Source organism: Haliotis asinina, chromosome 2 (genome assembly GCF_037392515.1).
Source record: "Haliotis asinina isolate JCU_RB_2024 chromosome 2, JCU_Hal_asi_v2, whole genome shotgun sequence".
In the NCBI taxonomy this organism is placed as follows: domain Eukaryota; kingdom Metazoa; phylum Mollusca; class Gastropoda; order Lepetellida; family Haliotidae; genus Haliotis; species Haliotis asinina.
The window spans coordinates 43,969,431-43,985,147 of NC_090281.1; the positions used below are offsets into that span (position 1 = coordinate 43,969,431).

The 15,717-nt window shown below is 38.4% G+C and overlaps 1 protein-coding gene across 2 annotated transcripts in view; it reads right to left on the reverse strand.

The window, feature by feature from the left end:
* Window positions 1-1,556: 1,556 nt before the first annotated feature.
* The window catches only part of LOC137273759 (serine/threonine-protein kinase N2-like), a 74,670-nt gene continuing 60,509 nt past the window's right edge, over window positions 1,557-15,717 (reverse strand). For both annotated transcript variants that reach the window (XM_067806601.1, XM_067806600.1), the window contains 14 exons: window positions 15,118-15,227; window positions 14,673-14,816; window positions 14,023-14,098; window positions 12,212-12,340; window positions 11,054-11,190; window positions 10,424-10,641; window positions 9,849-9,921; window positions 9,467-9,646; window positions 8,990-9,141; window positions 8,038-8,257; window positions 7,216-7,323; window positions 6,875-6,955; window positions 6,290-6,349; window positions 1,557-5,911 (listed from right to left, as the gene is read on the reverse strand). In XM_067806601.1, the coding sequence (XP_067662702.1) occupies window positions 5,768-5,911; window positions 6,290-6,349; window positions 6,875-6,955; window positions 7,216-7,323; window positions 8,038-8,257; window positions 8,990-9,141; window positions 9,467-9,646; window positions 9,849-9,921; window positions 10,424-10,641; window positions 11,054-11,190; window positions 12,212-12,340; window positions 14,023-14,098; window positions 14,673-14,816; window positions 15,118-15,227 (1,832 nt within the window). In that variant the 3' untranslated portion in view covers window positions 1,557-5,767. The remainder of the gene's footprint in view (window positions 5,912-6,289; window positions 6,350-6,874; window positions 6,956-7,215; window positions 7,324-8,037; window positions 8,258-8,989; window positions 9,142-9,466; window positions 9,647-9,848; window positions 9,922-10,423; window positions 10,642-11,053; window positions 11,191-12,211; window positions 12,341-14,022; window positions 14,099-14,672; window positions 14,817-15,117; window positions 15,228-15,717) is intronic.

The following is a 15,717-nucleotide window of genomic DNA, read 5'->3' on the forward strand; positions in this document are numbered from 1 at the left end:
CAGCTATCACTCAAATCAGCATCCTTAGACAGTAATAAGCATGCCGTATCCTGGCAAATTTTCATAATAAAATCAAGCTATTATGTACATCATAGCATATGTAGTCTAAGATGGGGCCTACTTAGGGATATCAAACTCTCAACACAATACCGATCACTGAATACCATTGGCCTGATCAGCAAGCTCGTCAAACCCTTGACATTCCACAACCTGATGAAACTGGGAGCTTATAGAATAGAAGCGTCCAGTCTGCTTGTTACATGTACCACTAGGGTGACCAGGAGAATCCTTAATGGCTGGAACCAGTTTGAACAACTTGAACCAGAGAGAGTAACAGGCCATTAAGATCTGATGGTGACTTGATCCATGAAGATCCAGACAGAGAAAAGGGTAAGGTTCAGTATAAGCATCTGTTGTGGGTCACCTGGACACTGGAAACCTGATCACAATTGACAGTCTAAAATTTCAGAGCAAATTTCACATGCTGGGCTGTTATTGGACACCTGCTTTCTTCATGCGCTGACAATCTTGGCGATGGTTTGTCTATTAGTTAACCTGAAGATTACCAGGACAAGTATCTCACATCCCTCATACTGCTGCAGTTAGCATGTTAGCTTCACATATATATTCATTACTTCAATACAAAGTCACAACCCACAGAGGACTGCATGGCTTCAATGATACACCTTCAACAGCAGGGAAAAGGACAAGACTTTATCATGTTTTCACCTTAGAGAATCAGGAGATGGCGTGCCTTTACATACAAACACTATAACATTTACATGCCCCAAAGTTAGTCTCTTCAGAACAGCCAACTGTATTACTCAATGTCGACCAACAAGTGTAATAATGACATTGATCAAATTCAAATGGAAAAGATTAGTTTAGATATATGATGTCTGGCCATAAAACACACAATCATTCAGATCTTTGTTGTTATTGACACAAAACTTACTACTACCGTTTCAAATAATCAATCATTAAACAGTAGGAAACCTAGGAGATTCCATTTGTGGTAAAAGTTACCAGTGCAAGAGTGTTCATCATTGAGCAGGTTCATGCATAATTGTATTCAGGAATGCAATAAATTAAAGTTGCTGTACAAATACAAAACCCATCTGTTCAATTAGTATGTTCGTTTTATAAGAAAAATATTTATGCTTAGAGGTGCATACAATTGTAATATTTTAATACAAAGCAAACCTTGCATAATTCTTTCTATAGTTTCAACTAGCCCACATAAGGACAATATTAGTTTCGACAACAGTCTGCTTCTGTCAACAGACATCGAAGTGCGTCTGAATTATAGTGACAAATTTTGGCTTCCACACGATTGATCTCAAAGGTTTTCCAAAACCTTGATAAAACCGAACATATATCAGTAATGATAAGCAAGTGATTCACATAACTGAAAGTTGTGAAAATACTCTATGATGTGTCATGATAACCAAAATTAACATAAATACTTCTTATGTTTTATTCTAATTTAATAGAACATTCATTATGATGGACAGTGGGGGTAAAATTTAATCAATTTATTTTTTATCTAAGGTAAATTTGGGATTATCATTCATTAGCACAACTGCGAAAGCTGGGGCTGACTATGAAAATAACTTTGAAACTCCATAGCACTAAGTCATAACAATGACAAATATACAAGATATATATTTACAAGTAAATGCATACATATAATCGCACATGAGAATCCTCATCTGATCAATATGGAGAGGCCGCTCAGGATATTTATCAGTCTTTCAAACCAAAACTGTAAATGAAACTTATTTGACCCATCAGATTCATCTGATCAGTTAAAATATACCCATTATTCCTGGCCGTTTATATTCCTGAAAGTATTTTTTAAAACTGACAAAGAAAAGAAACCAAAAGAAAACAAAAAAACTCCAAAACTCCAAAACCCCCAATTGTTTTGGACTGTTGACCAGTAGTGACGTTGCTCTTTTTAATGGTCTCCAAAAACTACCTTACAAGAGTTGCCTCCCATAATTGCTCTCTCCATGTAGGGTGAACCTTGGATGATATAATACTTTGAGTGTTATGAGTGCATGGACTATATACAATGCTCAAGTGACAGGACAATAACATAAAATCATAATGTACAACTAAATAGACATAAAACTCCCTTGAATCAATTTGTCTGAATATCATGTTCAGATATTAGATGAGAACAGTACGGTCAGAGTTGCTTCATAACACATTGTTAATTTTCTGCTGAATCTATATTTCATACTTATTCCAGAAAACTTAAGAAATAGGACTTTTTTGCTTCACAGACCATGAATGATGAAACAAGCATTAGAAATGTACAAGTGCTCATGAAACCATGAAAACAGGTCATGAAAATCATGCACCCGAACATGACATTCAGACCTCAAGATACAGATATGTTCCAAGTGATGTCTTCACGAGGATGCAAAAATAAAAGTAAGTGGCGGAATGCAATGTAAAGAAGATCACAAGCATGAGTATGTAATACAAACAATAGCACTTAGTTTATTTGCATCAAATATCCCTGAAGAGGAAACACATGGGATGAAACTTCACTGCCGTGTTGCATTAAACGTAATAGCACTTGGACGAAAAAGGTCTCCAAAACCAAAAGCTACATATAAAAAATATAAGTCCAGATTGCATCACTGGAAGGCAAATATACAGTACTTGCATATGTCAGGGTTCAAGAGAAAGATATTGCAACAATGAGCCAAATACAGGCGGTTTTGGGTCAGGACCTTCTATTGTTCCGCCATGACAGTCAAGGCCTGAAATCTATGCCAGTGTGAGATGTAGACCTGCGTCAATATGGTTGACCTACTCATTCATAATGCTAAGATTGGTACCTGTTTAACTGATATACATTTTCAGCTGAGTCTGTGGATATGTTGTTTAATTGACCTCATCATATCAAACTTACTGAACCATCTGGTTACACATTAACCAAACCGACCTATGATATTTCTTCAAGTTTATGTGAGTAACTGCAGTATTTTTTTTTTACTGTACATTCCAGATCATGGTTAACCGTTTATCAACAAAACTATCATTCTTCAATATTATTCCCCAATTTAATCTAAAGTCTTTGCATTTCATTCACACTACTAACAAAATCAAACTGATCTATTTTTCAAGCTTATGGATTTGTGTTCCTCCTCAACAATGAAGTTATTTGTGAAAATACATTTTGAATTTCTGACTTACAATTGAATTAATAAATTAATTGTCATTCAATTATTGACAGGTTATCATTCATCAAAAGAACACCACAATCTGACTGTGCCTCTTTACATGCATCAAGTGTTTGTAACTGGGACATTATCTGGTTTGAGCACAAGTTGCCACATGACCTACTGACCTACTTGCCACACAACCTTCTGACGTATCTGAGTAAAGGCCTATTTCTATTTAATAGTATGCTATCCAAAGATTGAATGAGTGAGTTTGGTTTTACACCATTTTCAGCGGTTCAAAAATATTTCTTAAACCCACTTACCACAAGGCAGTAACTTGTCCCAACTTTCCACTAATTATTAGGACATAATCATGATGATGTAATTCAACAATTAAAAATCAACATGGTATCTGACATTAATGTTTAGTGGACAGCTGATTGAGAAGTGATAAATAGCAAAGAAAGATAACTCTACTGTATTATCCTTGTGAAATCTAATACATGTAGCTACATTTTGAGCAGATATGAAATGAAATCAAAGTTTTTTGCAGTTTAAACCTGTAAACAGAAATTATCTAGTAGCCCACGGACAAGTAAGATACTATTATTTGATTGCTTGAAATGAAAACTAACTTGTCCCGGGCATTGGGCGATAAGACTTTATTAATCCCTGCATTTTAGCAACATGTCAACAATATCACCATGGTCAACACCAGAAATGGGCTTCTGACAGCACACCCTTGTGGGGAATTCAAGCTGGGTCCTTAGGGTGATGAGAGAGCACTTTATCCTCTAGGCTACCCCAATGCCATTTTTCTCAACTGAATATAATTCTATCAAAATGTTAAACTTATCCCACTTCCAATTAACAAATTTGTCAGCAAGAAGACAACATATTCAGTGTTTAAATCAAAAGCAATCCTGGAGGTTAACTGTTAGGGTTTGCTCTTAAAACACAAATTTTATTCTAATTGTGTTAAAATCTTAAACATTATGGTTCCTTTAATTAACTAAACATTTTTGAATGATGGACAATGAAGATGTTCATTACCTTACATTCTCCCAAAATTCATCAAAATTTCATTTTATTAGACACATGTTTGCGAATTATTTCTTGAAGGAGCATACTTGATTACAGTTGTGTGGTTTGGGCTACTTTTCATTCTTTGGTCATCTGTTTTCCAGGAATAAAGCAGAACACTTGAGTATGTGATGGCAGTAAGTACAGGCCAGCCTTACAGGGGCACGATACACCTACCTCAAACATCCACAGCCGTGATATGGTTACCTGAAGTATTAATACACATCGAGATACTTATCGAGTTACGATATGCCTACCTCAAATGTCCATACACACTATACTGCAGTGATACATCTTCATTATGGATCAAAACGTGCAATAGTGGTTGATTCATGATTCTCTTACAGCAATATGAATCATGACGCTGGCATCAGGACATGACTGATGTAGTGATACACATATTCAGACTTGAATCACATCATCCACACATATTCCAATATTTCATTTGAACTTTTGTTCAGTGAGATTCTCCATTTTCCATGTGGATGGTTAACAAGATGTAGCTATCAACTAATTTTTGTCGTCAAGTATGAAGGAATACTTCAAGCTTGTTCTGACAGTATTATGCACTCTGATTCAGCACTTTCTTTCATGATAGGATCAAGACAAGAAGGAAGAGCTAGTTTAAGTAGTCAGGAGGCCAATTTTAAGCCACTCAATGAATCTTTAGACACAGATACAGAATTAACATATGAATCAGTTCATTGGTAGGCATATCTGTTAGCTTACTGGGAGATGCACAAGTGGAATTCATCGACACATGGTGAATCATAAGACCTCTAATATAATCAGGTGTATCGCTGAAAGCATCCACATCAACAAGCTGCTGAGCAGACGTCATACAGAATCTGTATTACCAGATCAAATACAGTTATCTTTACCAATGTATGACACAAGTTTTGTGACCCTGACACTCTCAAACTGAATCAATACACGAGCATCATGAAGAATATGCTACAACAACTACAAGCTTCAAATAACTGTTCAACCAAACATGAAAGACCTACCATCTTCACAGGTCCTTGAATGAGCGATGAAACATTTCAAATTTAAGCAGAACAGAGAAGACAGCTAACTCATCACTTCCAGTGAGTCTTTGTACCATTTACACATAATACATTTTGAGCAAAGCAAGGCCAATGTTGAGGCAACTGGGCTTCAAAGTGCAAACACAGTTGTTCATCAATCGTCACTCTATTTATAAAGGATATCGCTTCTATATTACTCAGATTACAAGAACACTGCAACAAGGTTCATCACACACAAGTTGAACAGCTCAAGCTACGTCTGAAGCATACTGTTCCACAAGAACAGTGTTCCTGATGAAAGGTCAACGGTGACACGTCTGTCGGCATATGGAGCTGTGCCACCATACACATCGGCCACTCCCAAACAAGCACATTTAGTATCCATGAGAATGATGATGATATGCGGTTACCATGGTGATTATGATGACAGTATTAATAACAGTGTCAGTAAGCAGCAACAACATGGGAGGTAACTCAGCACCAGTCTGCTATATATGTGAAGTCCCGGAAAAGGTCCTGTTCATTTGTGCCCAAAGGACGACGCTCCTTTGCGGGAGTCAGTACAGGTTTTTCCTGTGTGAATTCCTCATCAAAGTTGCTGACATCCTCCATTCCTTTCTGTAAACAAAGGTAACACACAAGGCTACACATCAACCAATAATAATCATTTATAATAATAATAATTTTAAAAAATACCTCTACAGCATCACAGCTATAATCCCATGTTTTTAGCGGAATTCCATTTCTTTCTTATGTATAACCAATAGCATCTTACTATTTGCAATATCCAAGCATAATGTGAACCGTTTGGGCTGCTACCAGAAAACACACAGTGATGTGCATATCAAGTACACACATTTCCCTTAATTTAATAATGATATTTCACAACAGGAGAAAAAAAAGCAAAAAAAAAGCAAAAAATAAAAAAAAACATCATTAGGACGAGCATGTCAGGCTATTGAGTCCTCTTTGATGAAACACACGAAGATAACTTACCACAGTGGGAATGAAAGGTGGTTTTACTTTGCGCATCAATAAGTCACTCCACGCCACATTCTGCAGAAGAGAAATACATTTTCATTTTCCAGCAGCTGACCTGTGAAGATGTGTGTCAGAATTGCTCTTCAGTCAGCCATAACTATTGGAAGACTCTGCTATTGAGATCGTTGATCAGGATCCCTGACTTGACTGATGCATGATATTGTATGCAAATTGTGTAGATCAATATTCATGCAATTACTCCATTGTTTAGAAGTGCGAGGGAGCTAATATTCAGTCACATCAGCAATATTTCAGCCACATCATGACTGCATTGGAGAGAAGTGCTGTGGGACAACCAAAGGGTTAAAAAAAAACCTGTCTCAGTCGAAGGTGGAGCCACTCCCAAACACCTATAACATCCCTGAAAAGAATCTTGGTTGCCTGGGAAAATTCTCAAGACATCTCATCATCAGAATAACACAATATTGTTAGTTTAGCAATTCGTCATCTGTATATCGTATCCTTAGTCATAAGAAACTGAAACACTAATTTACACTATCGGTTATGGATGATATAAAAGACTTGTCGGTAAATTCTTACCCTGAAGAAAGCCTGTTTCTTGACATCTTCAGCATCTCGTTCACTTGAGCCAAGACGACGATCAGGATTCCTTCGTAGCAACTGAAAACATAAGGAACATACAGATGGTTGGGGGAGTGGCTAACAAACCAAGATGGAAGCAGCTGCCTTGTGTATTTGACCTTGACCTTAATGCTTCATAATCCCCTGTATCAAATTATATAGTACCTTTGTTACTGTCCATACCTTTCAATACAAATAAAATTGTTTGAAAATCATCAAAAGTAATAATATTCATGATGATGTAAACAAACTTGAGCAGATTTTTCGTAGTTACTTGACTAGTTGCCATGGTAACTCACCCTCCTCATAATAGCGATGGCTTCGGTGGACAGGAAGCGGGGATAACGGACCTCCTCGTTAACAATGCTGTCAAATACCTCTTCCTCATCATCACCAGGGAAGGGAGACTACAACGACACATGGGAGCATAACAATGACAACCACTTCACTGTAAACTGGTGTTGAATACTGGCCAATTTAAGAATAAGATAGTGAGTACGGTTTCATGTTAGCAATATTTAAGCATTATCACAGTGGAGGACATCAGAAATGAACTTCAGACATTGTACCCATGTTCAGAATCGAACCCAGGCCTTCGGTGTAAAGGGCAGACGATCTTACCACTAGGATACTTCACTGACCCCAAGACAGCAGTAACATGAGGAAGTTGTTTATCACAAAATACAACAAAGCAGGGTGTATAAACCACAAAAGTTCTGTCAAAGGTCCCTCTTAACAATTCTCTAACTTTCCCCGACACTGAATAAATGAATCGTGAGTAAGCAATCCTGCCACAACTAAGGAGTACAAGTCTCAGGTAAATTTCTCAGAACAAACACAGCAAATTTTCCCAAAATAAATATGAAACATGAGAAATCCTGTCACCAGACCATATGAAAATCCTGCTATCCAGTATGATTTGTTGGGTATTAACTTATCTGGAAAACATAATTTCCTTACTAAATTTCTCAAGAAGACATTGTCACTCACGAATAAGACAATTTCAGGGCCTTTTTCTAAAAAGCAGTTTTAGAACTAAGACGTCTTCATGGAACTGGACCTTGCCATGCAAGAACACCCAGGAACATTCAAGAACATACAGGAACATGCATGATCCTCACCTCTCCGACCAGCATTTCATATATGAGAACTCCGAGACCCCACCAGTCCACTGCCCGTGTGTATGAGGTATCAGTCAGCACCTCTGGGGCCAGGAACTCTGGGGTCCCACAGAATGTGCTTGTCCGGTCACCAAAACCCATGGATTCCTTACACAGGCCAAAGTCAGCTATCTTCAAGTAGCCTTCAGTATCTAGCAGTAAGTTATCAAGTTTTAAATCCCTGAAACAGAGAAGCCATGTTGAATTTTAGATAATGAACCACTTTCACTAGGTAATTTTAAACATATTGAGCACTGAAGTGAAAGAACAATCATAAAATTGTCCAATACAATACAATGCTCATCAGTGTTCCAATTAACAATGGTCCACATGTGAGGGACTAGAAGAACAAACAAATGTCATGGGACATTTGCTTTTTGACTACCACAGACATGTCAACCATTACAAATGGGGCATAGCAGACACCACTATCAAGCTTAATATTACCAAACGCACGTGTCTTCCCCAAAGTTTGACTGGATAATGTAGAAATCAAATTGTTAATGCACTGGACATGAGGTGCATTCTACAGTAAGACCTACTGACCAATGACAGCCATCCTTTCAGTCAGGTGTTAAAAGTAAATTTCTCACAAGTACAATGGATCTGATCGGTTGTTAGTTCAGAGACATGACAAGTCTTTTTATCAAATGATCTTTACCAAAGCAGACAAGAAACCAGTTGCATGTACCAATAAGACTTTCAGGCTTTTGCATACTTGACTGTGTTTCTGACAAAAAGACAAATTATCTTACAAGATGAATGTTAGGAATATGGAGCTCATTTTAGTTCTAGGTCGAAGTCTGCTGTTTTACCCAACTGAATACCCCAAAGCAATAAATTAAGGTTGATATTAACACAATTAGCTCCAAAGCAACCCAGAGGCACATCATTTGGCAGATCAATGTCTTACCTATATACAATATTATGCTCGTGAAGATATTGCAGGCCCAACACCACACAGCCAGCATAGAACACCGTCCTGTTCTCCGAGAACACATCGTTGTGTATGTGCATCATGAGATCCCCGCCACATGCATACTCCATCACAAAACACACATGTTCCTGCAACCAATAATCAGAATACTTTCTTTAATATCCCCTGAGGCAATGTGTACAGCAGATATCATAAGGCTATGCCTGTTGCTGACAGTTCAAATGGCTAATTTGGGGATTGTTAGACTGGAAATTTGTTATTCATTCAAGGATCATCAATTCCTTATTGTCAACTGACAACCATGAGATTGTTCGAAAAAGTATGGAAGGTTGTTTGTAACTTGAAGTACTAAGGCCTCGAGAAGAGACTTACTCAAGTGCCCTATTATCAAGGAAGTGAATTCAGCTATCACAACATAACGGGCAGTCTAAAACACCTATTAACCAAACCCACCTCTGTTTGGAAACATGCAAACAAATTGACAAGGAAAGGATGCCGTGTAGCGTTGATCACTTCAAAGATCCTCTTCTCTGACATTAAACTCTCCACCTCGTCTCGTGCTATAATATCACCCTTCTTCAATGCTTTTATTGCAAAATATTCACCAGTTTTCTTGTATTCTGTTAACAGCACCTAGAAGAGAAATCAGAAGGTGCCACTTTAATAACAAAGCATTTACAGTTTGTCCAGTTTTTGTAGGTTCCTAAGGGATAAGGGACGATCATTTCTTATTAAGTAATAGGTGCTACAAACATCTGTAGAGGATAGGTTTGTCTATACAGACATCAGTAATGATTTACATTAAATAAATATATGCATCTTATGAACTACAAACCTTTCCAAAATGACCTCTCCCCAAAACACTGATACATCTGAACTCGGACATTTTACATGGCTGGTTGGCAAAACTGAAAACAAGAGAAAAAGTTGACAGTACATTCATACTATATAGAGAAACATTGATATGTTCCTGCTCTACACTCAAGGACTAGTTATCACTTATAGTTAACAGGGTGATCGTAAAATGATTAACATGACCGTAACTTCCACAACTTAACACAGACTTATGACAGTCGAAGCACTGTGGTTGTTTCGTACCCTGAACATGTAATATTTTCCGGCTTTAGAAATGAAAATGAAGTGGAATTATGTGTTAAGTGTTACAAGCACAAAAATATATTTAAATGAAATCATGCAAATTTCATATGTAGTACTGGATACTTATCTCACCTACTGTATTTAACAGTACTCACTGATGGCAAGCTACTGTAGCCGTGTGCTATTAGAATCAGTTGTGCAAGTTATTGGGTCAATGGAATAACCATAATTCTAATGTCTGTGACAGACAAGGATGCTCCTGACCATACAAAAACATAAGAAACCATTTCCACATGAATGAGATCAACTCACTCTGGCTCTTTCTTCCGAGGTGGAGGAGGTGGTTTCACTCTTTCCTCTGTGTGAGCAGGCAGTGGAGGAGGTTGGGTGGGGGGTGAGGGGGCCCGATAACTCTTTGTTGACCCCCGTGAGGCCCGACGCTCAGGTACACTGTCCAGGTCCACCACAGTGCCGGAAGTGTTGGGAGAGAGAGGGTCCTCCGGAAGGAAGTTGAAGGTCGACAGTGCATTCTGGAATCATGGAGAGAGGGTGTGAGTGATGGTGCTGTCTCAGTTACACATATCCTGGTTCAGATAATTTCCAACTTCCACTTCGATGAGTCAAAGAATTGAAATGACAAAGACACTCCACATACCACAGGCAGCAATACCAATCATCCATTCCACAATCTTTTTCACTTCAGCATATAATATTTTGATTCAAAATTTTGAAAATACCTGTCTAAGCAAAGTGAGGGATGAATGTTGCCAGCTTGAAAATACTGCCTAATTGCTAGATCTAAATCCTCAGGATACTTGAGCCGAACTTAGGAATAATGTCTCTTCAGTTATAAAGGCACAGTTCAAAACCTAATCATGTGCATTTAATAATGCAAAGAATTATGTATGATGTAACAGAGTCCCAATCTTTGAAATCCCCCACCTCGATATCTGTCTCTTTTTGAACATCTTTGGGTGATCTGGGATGAGAATCTTCTATAACCACTGGTTGCTTCTCTGGCATCGGAGGAGAGAAGTTTATCTGTTGAACTGGTGGACCCCGGTCAGCTGATGTGATACCTGTAGGAATCACACCTGACTTGTCAACTAGGAATGCAACGATTTGGTTCAATTCATTGATAATCGAATCTGACTACTTAGTTTCAATTTTCGATAAACATTATCATTATTTAGATTCAATATTTGAACGCCTATTTAGATTATTTCCCCACAGTCATGACATGATTTTGACTCCAACTTGTGCAGTTTTGAGCCCTGAAATTAGGCAAAATGTGATTAGTTGATTAGTAGACACTGACAACTGGATTTCTGACGTTTTTACTTGTATGAAGAATCGAATCGACAAGGATTGAATTGAAGGTTCAGTATTGAAAATCAAATCAAGGTCAAATTGTTGCAGCCCTATTGTGAACACATCGGAACACTCAGAGGACCCATCACCAGCACATTAATTTTAGCATGACTATCTATCTAGATCATTGGTTAAGTGTAGCTTTACAACAATTTAAACAATACACCAGCAATATTTCAGCAAGGGACACAAGAAATGGGCTACATACACTGTACCCATATTGGGAATCAAACCTGGGACACAGGGGTGACAAGTAAATGCTTTCACCACTAGGCTACAGCACCTTTATATCAGTGATTGCTAACTAAAACTGAACTAAATACTGAACATAATTTCAAAGTGGTCAGTGATTAAAACAAAACTTTGTGAATTGCGAGTGCAAATTAAAACTTAATAGTTTAAGTTTACAGTTTATCTAAGACATTATCAACACAATTTGTGTGACCCTATTCAGCTTAGCCCTGCAAAGTAACAATGTATTAGCCCAACTGGTGACAATGATTTAGCTCACCTAGTAAGAATGATTTAGCCCATCTGGTGACAGTGATTTAGCCTTCATAGTGACATTGATCAATGATTAAGTTGCCTGATAGCAATGATTTAGCTCACCTGGCCAGTGTTTTAGCTCACCTGGTGACAATGTGTTAGCTCACTTGGTCACAATGATTTAGCCTACATAGTCACAATGATTAGTGATTTTGCCCACCGGGTGACAGTGAGTTAGCTCACCTGGTGATGTGATCTGTGTGGGTGTTTCATGACTGTTGGATTCCCCTCCAGCTGGTAGTGACCGCTTCATTAGTCGGCCCCATGTTGCTACATTGATGTTCATCTGTCCCGGACGAAGGAAGTTCTTGCCTGAAAGTTCAGCGATTCAACATCATATCTACAGAATTTATCTCAAGTCTAGTTCCACCTGCCTCAACTGGTCTACACAAACCAATTTCAAAAAGTATTTCCAACAATGCTACTACACTGTTTCATCATTAGAGCATTTCTCATTGACAGAAGTGAGTCAATGAATGGAGATATACACTTCTCTAAGCTGTAGTCCAACCATTTCACAGAAATACTGGAAACAGCCTCAGACACTGTGTGCTCATACACCCTATGGTTTCTCCTGTACCACTCCATGAAAACAGTGTGTGAGTCTGTTTTTCCGCTCAGTTTTAACAGCCAGTTTAAATGTTTCAGTGATATCAAAGCAGGGGACAGTGAGATACTGGCTTTACACACTTTGTTGACAACAATTTTATACAAATAGTTTCACCAGAAATTGCTTCACCCATCGAGCACATCAGAAATGGCTTCACCCACAGAGCGCATCAGAAATGGCTTCACCCTCTGAGTGCGTCAGAAATGGCTTCACCCACTGAGCGCGTCAGAAATGGCTTCACCCTCTGAGTGCGTCAGAAATGGCTTCACCCTCTGAGTGCGTCAGAAATGGCTTCACCCACTGAGCGCATCAGAAATGGCTTCACCCTCTGAGTGCGTCAGAAATGACTTCACTGAGTGCATCAGAAATGGCTTCACCCACTGAGTGCATCAGAAATGGCTTCATACATGAGCACTTATACATCTACCAATGTCAATTGTTCCCCTCCACAAGAGTGAGTGATTATGTTTTCATGCTGATTTTGCCAATATTCCAGCAATATCATGGGGAAGGAAAAAAGAAATTTGCTTCGCACAATGAACCCATGTGAGGTTATCACACCTGGTCCTTCAGCCTAATGAGCACGCTCTTTAACCACAAGGCTAGCAGATCAACCACATCAATAAGCAATAAAACCCTGGCACTGACAAGCAACTGGTAAGGCTGGTATGATTTACTTGCATATTCAGTGCATCGAACCATGGCACTTCATGAATTCAATTCGTAAACCAAACATTTACGACTTTCTAAGGAAATGTGTTTTACTTGAACCCTTATGTCCTTTTTCAAAGTGAGATACATAAGAATGGCCTTGCAGTAGCACAAGTCATGCTAGTTTGCCAAGGTTGCAGGTGCTACTGTCAACTATAACTAGTACATTCCAAATTTGAGTGGCATGAGATAAAAAGTTACTGTTGGGACAACTTAACACTGTTAACATGGGCATTCCACATTGTGAATCACTTAACTATAACACTTTTTAAGTGAATAACTATTCGTATTCACTGCCCAATATTCATGATACATATCATATTTACCACATAGTGTATTTGTTGCAGCCCCAGCCACTTATCACCCGTGAATGTCCTGGGTAGAATAGGCCTTCAGCAACCCGTTTGCCATAAAAGAAGACTATGCTTGTCGTAAGAGGAGACTAACGGGATTGGGTGGTCAGGCAAGCTTACACGTCATTGGTGACACGTCATTGGTTCCCAATTGGGCAGATTGATGGTCATGTCGTTGATCACTAGATTGTCTGGTCCAGACTCGATTATTTGCAGACCACCGCCATATAGCTGGAATATTGCTGAGTGCGGTGTAAAACTAAACTCACTCACTCAGCCACTAGTGTCTACATCATGAAGCTCCCTCTGAGGCTACTGACCTTTATGCTTGGGGAATATTCTCCTTTGTCTCTGTAGTTTGGGTTTCCTTGATAATGTGGGGTTAACAAACTTAATCTGAAACAAACGGTGATGTTTATAACTAACCATTCACAGAAACATTCCCAAATTCAACCTGAGGTAATGGATAGATCAGTGTCTGTGCCAGATATTTGGAATTCACTTTCAGGATCCCTCTACCGACACTGCTTAAAGCAACCTTTCATTTACTCACAAAGGACATTTTTACAGACTGAAATAAGATCGGATTCTTAGAAAAATCTTAATCATTTCACTGTTAGTGATAAAAAGTTCTATTTTCACTAGTCAAGATTCAGTGCTGCCAACTACCTGATGGCAAGGATAGTTGTAAGAATAATTGTCCAAAGATAAGTCAAAGAAAAAGTCCAAATAGGAATGCCACTGCAGTTTGGTTTTTTTTCAAAATACTGATTAAGTGCTCTGAAGATATCAGGAATATATCAGATCCACTGCTTAGTTTTTATATCAGACTAGGCTATGTTTCACTTCATGTTATTCACTGCTTCACAAGATACACAATATAGAACCTTTAATACTGACAGAGGACCTCTGCAGACAGTCAATAACAAAAACTTTACCTATATGAGAGGAAGGAAGCTACGTGACCTACCTCAGCAAAGAGAATGCCCTGTGGCTCCAGGTGTATTGTAATACCATGCCGTTGGTTGTCTAAGAAGTCTTCTAATCTCAAAAATTTTAATGCACTCATTTGCCGCCAATCTCTCCAGAAGATTGCAATTTCCAGCTCCCTCGACTGAAAGAGAAAACCAAGACAAAATGAAACAGTTGTTGACTGACGATGACAGGATTTCAATCCAATAAAATTCTTGTGAGTAAGTGGTAAGTGATCAACAAGCAGTGGTTAATATTGTGAGCATCAGAGTTCGTCATTGTATGATGACACAAGAAATGACTCCAAATAGTCATCTATTCATGACATGTCACTAAGACAACTGCTTCCCATGTAAAACAACTGCTACTTCGTCAGGATGAGAATCAGTGAAGAAGTCAGTGTCTGATGACAGCGATACTTCAGCACAAGCACTACCACATACCCGGTCAAGGTCAATGGTGTATCTGTTGTCCCAGCACTGTTGGCTGCATGTCTTCCATGATGTCTGCCCCACTGAGACGTTGTCCAGCTTCAACACTGCCATCACCTCATCTACAACAAATCAGTCGCCCATACTCAATGTACTTCCCCACCGTAAACCACACTTGTAAGAATCACTTACAGCAAACTGACAGATATTACAAACTGCTGCAAATTTTATCACTGAGAAGAGGAAAAGCATCTCACAAAATATCAACTACAGTAAAATTAGTGGCACCATTGAATTCATGACAACTGTAGTTTACACTTTTTCATAGTTCCTGTTTTTTTCCAACCTAAAAGTGTTTTTATACTTCAAGATGTTCTCCTTAAAATATTAACAAGGGTCATCAGAAGATGACATATTCCCCCTGCCCCCACATGTTTGAAAGGACAAATCATCTGACAGTTACTCATTGTTTTTTTAGACTAAGTCTGAATTGTTTCCATGGAAGTCATGAAAATTATAAATGCCATATATCTGTAATCAGCAAAGTCACTATTTCAAGATCTGTCTCATATATCTGCCAAGATCTGTTGAAAGATATGAAATGGTTTTCGA